Source organism: Fistularia commersonii, chromosome 35 (genome assembly GCF_037954325.1).
Source record: "Fistularia commersonii isolate RoL2024-O1a breed Wild chromosome 35, RoL_Fcom_v1.0, whole genome shotgun sequence".
Classification (NCBI taxonomy): Eukaryota; Metazoa; Chordata; class Actinopteri; order Syngnathiformes; family Fistulariidae; genus Fistularia; species Fistularia commersonii.
Window position 1 is genome coordinate 3,642,016 of NC_141318.1, and position 7,194 is coordinate 3,649,209.

At 49.9% G+C, this 7,194-nt stretch overlaps 1 protein-coding gene across 1 annotated transcript; it reads right to left on the reverse strand.

Annotated features, from left to right (window-relative positions):
* Window positions 1-7,117, reverse strand: mri1 (methylthioribose-1-phosphate isomerase 1). Its single transcript, XM_086142904.1, has 6 exons — window positions 6,539-7,117; window positions 5,425-5,648; window positions 3,761-3,930; window positions 3,495-3,671; window positions 3,189-3,413; window positions 1-851 (listed from the first exon to the last, which is right to left on the reverse strand). Exons 1-6 carry the CDS (start codon window positions 6,668-6,670, stop codon window positions 718-720), a joined length of 1,062 nt encoding a protein of 353 aa, XP_085999030.1. The 5' UTR covers window positions 6,671-7,117; the 3' UTR covers window positions 1-717.
* Window positions 7,118-7,194: the final 77 nt, after the last annotated feature.

Genomic DNA, 7,194 nt, shown 5'->3' on the forward strand with positions numbered 1-7,194 from the left:
TTTTCTTTTTTTTCTTCAATTAACCACACATTCGGTTATTCTTTTCCTAGAGGGTTTCTTTTTTTCCTTTTTTTAATTATTTTTTTTTAAGATTTCTACATATGTACACACTACGGGCAAGGACACGTCTATTTACAGGCGGATAGCAGCATGTCAATCGAAACCCTAATAAAGTCATACCACTGTTTTCATCGAGATTATCTAACCCTGCTTTTTTCTTTTTTTTTTTGCCTGTGGTTCGAACATTTATTTCCTTTTAATCTCAGCCGTTGCGCCAACAATTTCGCGTCCGAAACGGAAAATTTCAAGGATTTCAGAGTCTGGCTGAGAGCTTTTCATTGTCGCAGAAGCCTTTTTCTTTTTTTTTTTTTCTCCTTTTCTTTAAAACTTAAAAAGGGGGAGGCGGCGGGAGGAAACTGGGTGAGAATGGAGAAACGATGGGAGGAGAAGATAGGCGGAAAGGAAAAGCGGGGAGTTGCAGATGGCTGCAGTGTGTGTGTGTGTGTGTGTGTGTGTGTGTGTGTGTTTCTAAGTTTAAGTGTGTGAAAAAGACGTTAATGTGAGCACCACTGACGTGCAACTGTGACCGCGCCTTTACCGAAATGAAATCGAACCATGACGACGATTGCACACGCATGTGTATGTGTGTGTGTGTGTGTGTGTGTGTGTGTCGAGTGGGATGCAGAAGGTGCGGCGGTGCTCTAGAGCTGGGAGGCTCTAGAGGGCGGTGAGGCGGCCGGTGAGCGCCGCCTGCAGCTCGGAGGGGAGGAAGACCCCCAGCTCGGTGATGATGCCCCCGGTGATCAGCTGGTGGGGGGTCACGTCGAAGGCCGGGTTCCACACCTCGATGCCTGCACGGTGCAAAGGAGACGGACGGATTATAATCCAGCTTCATGAAGGAAAAAGGACTACCCGTCGCGGTCCGACTCCGATTAGAAAGGTATGTCTTTCTGCGTGTCGCACGGTGTCGACGCTGCTCACAAGCATCCCAAAATGCCATTTTTCCTGCACTACCTCAAGACCTCCATCCTTATTTCCGCATTACCGTCATCTCTTCTTAGCTCTGCGCGATATTTATATTATATTTATACATTTTCCAGGACACCTTACTCATTACCATTTCTTTTTTACGACCCACACCTCCAACTGTGCACCTGTTATTTCTACAACCATTCTCTGAAAGAGGCATCTCTTTCATATTTTGCTTTCTTGGTTTTGTTCATTTGTATCTCTATCTGGGGTTTCTGACTCGTGGCCCGCGGGCCAATTGCAGCCCTCAAAACAATATTTTGCGGCCCTCTGTATCCTGGAATCAAATCTTCGTGTTAGTCCGGCCCGCGCGTTTTCTCACATGCATCTGGGGCTTTTATGAAGTGGGTTTAAAAAAACTAATCTTTTCTTTTCATATTTCTATAAAAAACAAAAAAAAAGCAAAAAAAAACAGGGAAAATTAGAAAAACTGATTTAATAACCAGAATAGCCCCCATTAGCCTTGCAAACATTATACCTCCTCTTATACATGCTATCAATCAATTTTCTAACAAATTCTAGTGGCCAACAATAACTCAACAATATTTTTAGGGTGTAATTTCAGAAAAATAAGAATAAGAAAAACTTTATTTATCCCGGAGGAAATTGTCGTGCCAGTAATAAATAAATAAAAGTAGGAAATTGTATAAACAGAAAAAAAAATAAAATAAATAAAATATATTAAAATCATCCATTCTTTGTTTATATTCGTTTTTTAACATTAATCCGTCATGTATTTTTTTAAAGGAATAGTTCATTACATATAAAGATTTACACCTTTACACTAAAACAAAAATTAAACTAAGGAAAAAATTGGACTTAGTGTTACTTCTAGGTAATGATTTTACTGGTCTGGCCCTCTTGACATCAAATTAGGGCCGCATGTGGCCCCCGGACCAAAATGAGTTTGACACCCCTGATCTATATTCTTTATTTGCATATTCTTTTTCTATTACGACTATTAGCACACTTTTCTACCCTGCACTGCTGCTGTGACAACTGATTTTGTGGGATAAATAAAGTCTACTGTCTTTTTTTCTTCCCATTTGTTAAACCATTTCATGCAAACAGATCGAGCTTCAAAACTACCCTAATTTCCAAACTATAAGCCGTTACTTTACACTTAAACAATGATGCGGCTAATTTATGGATATTTTGGGGGGCTAACAAGCTTCATGCCGTCAAAACATTTAGCCGCGTCACATCGGACTAATTAAATTACCGTGCAATTCTGAGGCCGTTCAATTCCGACACCGAGGAAAAACTTTAATGGTTTTCGTGCGCAGGAGGAAGACCAAGATAGCGATCAGCTGGAGGAGGACAAAGCGGGGATAGAAAATTGACTTTTCCTTGTGTTGCTCGCTATTAATATTTACCTTTTTCCTCAGCCGTGTTACAGGCACTGTTCAGAAAAAGAGCATTTCCAGTAGGTAGTTGTGGATCTTACTAGTATGAATTTAATTCTGTGTAAATTTATCATGCAGCTGCAGCTTATAGAAAAGTGTGGCCTATAGATGTATATATTTATCCATTTTTAGCCGGTGCGGCTTATATTCAGGTGTGCTCAATAGTCCGGAAATTACTAAAAATACATCCGCGCTGGTTTTAGTCTGTTCGTGGGATTCTATGATGGTATAAAATGAGATATAGGACGTTCAAGCTGTGAAGCGTGAGAGGCGGGAGAACGTACTGGAACACGGCGTCCTCTCTGGGGGGGGCTCTGCTAATTAAAACCCCTTCTTTAATCACAGCGAGAGCGCCGCAAACGCAATTACAGACCGAATGGCTCGATCCGGCGGTGGCGGACTCGCCCGGAAAAAACACCCGGGGCGCGGCGGCGGGAGCGCGTCACGCCTATGAGGCGCAGGGTGTATCCCTCCGCTGCAGGATACCCAATTAACCTGCGTGCAGTCCTGCTACACACCTGATCTTGTTGTGTTACTGACGTAAACAAAACCGGAGGTTCTCGCACGCACACACACACACAAACACACTGAGTGCAGAGCATTGAGACCTGAAGTGATAAAAATTCTACCCTCAAAATAATGGGAGATGAAGATGTGTAAACCTGTATGGAGGCTAAATCATGTAGAATATAAATGCTGATCTGGGTGGGAAAACACTACCCACACACACACACACACACACACAAGTCTCACCTGGAGCTGCGACGGAGACTCCGTTTATACTGGTGAGCTCCTCCGGGGGGCGCACCTCGATGACGATGTCCCTCCCGCTCTCCAGGCTCAGGTCGCACGACGTGCTGGGCGCCGCCACGTAGAAGGGGATCCCGTGGTGCTTGGCGGCGATGGCCAGCTGGTACGTGCCCACCTTGTTGGCCGTGTCGCCGTTGGCGACCACCCTGTCGGCGCCGACCACCACGGCTGGGGCGGGGACGGGGAGTGTTAGAGGAGGCGGGGTGAGGCGAGAACAGGGGGGAAGGGGGCGGCGTCACGGGCGCACACCTGTGATGTTCTTCTCTCTCATGGTGAGGGCCGCCATGCTGTCGGTGATGAGCGTGGCGGGGATCCCCTCGGCCACCGCCTCGTACGCCGTCAGCCTGGAGCCCTGGTTGTACGGCCTCGTCTCGGTGCAGAAGACCCGCTTCAGCCGGCCCAGGCCGTGGAGGCTTCGCACCACACCTGTGCACAAGGACTCGCAGCTGAGTGCTTAAAATAGCCACACACACACACACACACACACAGACACAAACATGGAGACGGAGTCTTACCCAGGGCCGTCCCGTAGCCTGCCGTGGCGAGCGAGCCGGTGTTGCAGTGCGTCAGGATGGTGACGGAGTCCCGCGGCACGCCGGACAGGATGTGCTGGGCCCCGAAGTTGCCGATCTTCTTGTTGTCGTTGACGTCACGCTCCAGCATCTCCTCGATCCAGGAGATCACGCTGCGGTGCCATTGATATTTGGGGGGATTTAAGGGAAAGGTCAGGTGAGTCATGTGCACATCTCTCGTTTACATTCCAGAACCAGCCGTGATAAACGAAAATCCTCGAAGTAGTGGTCATATTTTCCAATGCACATATATTTTTATGACCCTCCCAAAACTTTCCCAAACTCCTATAAACGCTTCCCATACTTGTGATGTATAGGCACGTAATACTCAGGAGATGCAGATGAAGATGCTATGGTGGCTGAGCCCATCAGAGCCAAGGATACAGAACGCCACGTTCTGGTAGGTTGTTACCTTAAAAAAAATGCTTATTTTACCATAAAAAAACAACTCAAATGAAAAAACATATAAAAATAAAGTGATAACGTAAAACAGCACAGCGAAAAATCCGCCATATTGAATTTGTGTATTTTTTCGCTGCATCACCGGTTTTGGCAATTTTACACGGCGAAAGTCGACATGGTGTGTCGTATCCAAGCAAAGATCAGCTCCGTGGGGTCGAACCAGTGCGTAAGATCCGGGCGCAGTTTGAAACGGGAGGAGCGTTGGACCCGAAGTTACGTTTTGGGGCGTGACGCCGGCATCTCAGGGTGCGCGCGCATCCCAAATTCCCCCTCCGCTTGGCTACGGAAATATGAAAAAGGACTTCATGCAAGCGAGGGCTTCATCTTCTTCAGCCTTCTCGCTCTCCTGGGTGCTCCTCGTTCCTCCAATCCCGGCTGTCGCTAGGTGGGGAGGCGGGGTCAGCTGTCAATCACAGGGACATCCGATTGATCACTCCGATGGACAAGTTAGTCTTCAGTTGACCTCCTGACTGTTTTTGGACTGATGATAACCCAGGCAGGAGAACATGGGCCTGACCATCTCGCTCCGGGATGGTCAGCAGCAGCATCTCCAGCGTTCCTCGGCCACAGCGCCTCCTCCCCGCTTAGCTGCGCGTTGTTTTAAAAATAGACACCCCCCCCACACACACACACACACACACACTGCTTCTCTTCCACGCTGACATCTAATTTTCACTTCACCTTGGATCCGACAACTCTCACGTTTTGCCGCCTCTCCCTTCCAACACCTGCCGACCGTGTTGCGTCGCCGCCGACGGCGGCAAGGTGAAAAGCGCCGGAGCTCTCCTTGCTGCATCAGATGGACGTCCTCCGGGTTCCAAGCGGACCAACTTGGGGAAACGGAAATGTTTGATTGTTCGGACGTCAACGGCCGAGGAGGAGACCGGGATTCTTGAAAACGGGCATCGCGTTAGCGCGCCCAACAAACACCCGAAAGGTTCATCGAGAATGAACGGTCCGCGGGTGTGAGCGGCCGAATGCTCGGACGTCCCCGGCCTGTGATTGACGGGCCACCGGACCTGGTTCAAACCTGCCTCTTAGCCATCGGTGTCTCCACTAATGACAGGTATTTTTCTTCGCCCAACGGCCAAATGTTTACCAAAACAAAACACAAATAAGTCAGGGTTATTCGGGCCCCCCCTCACCTTTCTCGCAGCGGCCCGGCGTTCTTCTCCATGCTCTCGTTCTCGGCGAACTCCATGAGCTCGCGGGCGGCGCGGCCCATGTTGACGGCGGTGGGCCTCGCAGAGGTCAGGTGGCACAGGGACTCCCTGATGAAGGTCACGGGGTCCTCGCCGCCGGCGCCCGCCCGCAGCTCCACGGCCAGGCTGAGGCAGCCCACGATGGCGATGGCCGGGGCGCCCCGCACCTGAAGCGAGGGGAACGGGGGGGTTCAGGAAAGTTAGCGTCACGACCAGAGACGCCTGGTGATCAACTTGTCACGGCGGCGTTGAGCGGAATCGTGCGGTCGCCTTCTTCCTGCTACCGTTGAACTCCATCATCATGACATCATCCTCGTTGCACGTATGGCTCATTCCTCCACTGTGACACACACACACACACACACCAAACCAACCCGCTTGTGTGTGTGTGTGTGTGCGTGTGTGTGCACCCGGCAGGGAGACAAAAGATGAGCTCAGACCCCCAGCTTGCATTTGGGAACAGAACTGGGGGTTCACCGTGCAAGAACAACACTCCAGCATGTTTCCACACCCCCAAAAGTAGGGGGCTAGAATTCATGGGTGGGGGTGGGTGGGTGCAGCGAAGGAGCTGGAAAAAAAAAACGCGAACAAAAAAAAAAAAAAAAAAAAAACCCGGCAGAGGTCATTAATAATTCATCAATAATCTCTCCCAAAGAAAGAAGGGGAGGGGGGGCCGTTTCATGGCGGGTGGCTGCTCGCAGATTCTCGGGTTTGTCGAGATCTCACGAGAAAAGAAAAAGAAAAAAAAAAAATCGAGAAGAAAAGAGGGATGATGAAGATGATGCTGAGGGAGGTGCAGCTGCAGGTGCATCAAAACAAATGAACAATAAATACATTAAAAAAAAGAATAACAAGAATAATAATAAGAGGCTGACGAGCGGGGAGCTGCGGGGAGCAGCTGCGAAGCACAAAAGACCCGACAGGAACACACACACACACACACACACACACACACACACACACACACACACACACACACACACACACACACACACACACACACACGGTATGAATGCACATGCAGCGGGCGTGCAGGACGGATCTGCAAGACTTTTACCTTCATGGACTTGATGGCCTCGTAGGCGTCCTGCACCGAGCGGATCTCATCGTACACGGTCTGGTGCGGCAGGAGCAGCTGGTTGAGGATCTGCAGGGAACCGGCCCGGTACCGGATCGCTTCCAGCGTCATGACCGACACGGGGGTTGGCGGGAGAGGGGTGGAGGTGGTGGGGATTGAAAAAAAAAAAAAAAAAAAAAAAAAAAATCCGAGAGAAGAAAAAAAAAACAGGAATCGATTGGTGCGCGAACGCACACACACACTCACAAACACACTCACTCACTCACTCACACACACACACACACACACACACACACACACACACACACACACACACACGCTCACTCACTCACTCACTCTCTCTCTCTCTCTCTCTCTCGTTCACACACTCGCCGGCTCGGAGCGGATGCGGGCTGAAGTGACGGCGGCCTGGCCGTCGGCGGTCCGGGAGAGGCGACGCGACGGGGGCCGGTGGGGTTGAAGGAGGGGAGGGAGCTTGGCGGCGGCAGGAGGAGGAAGAAGAAGCGGAGGAGGAGGAGGAGGAGGTGCGGGAGAGACGGAGCATTGGAAAAAAAAAAAGGGGGGAGAAGGTCCTCTGTGTGGCGCGGAGGGGAGATAGAAAAGGGAGAGGAGCGAAGGAGGAGGGCTTGTCGGAG

Bases quoted from the DNA above. Each gene is read 5' to 3' on its own strand.
- mri1 (XM_086142904.1), bottom strand. From the start codon at position 6,670: ATGACGCTGGAAGCGATCCGGTACCGGGCCGGTTCCCTGCAGATCCTC. The intron at 3,931-5,424 runs GTGAGGGGGGGC...ATGGCACCGCAG, and splicing joins GCCGGGCCGCTGCGAGAAAG to CGTGATCTCCTGGATCGAGG. The intron at 3,672-3,760 runs GTAAGACTCCGT...CCTTGTGCACAG, and splicing joins AGGCTACGGGACGGCCCTGG to GTGTGGTGCGAAGCCTCCAC.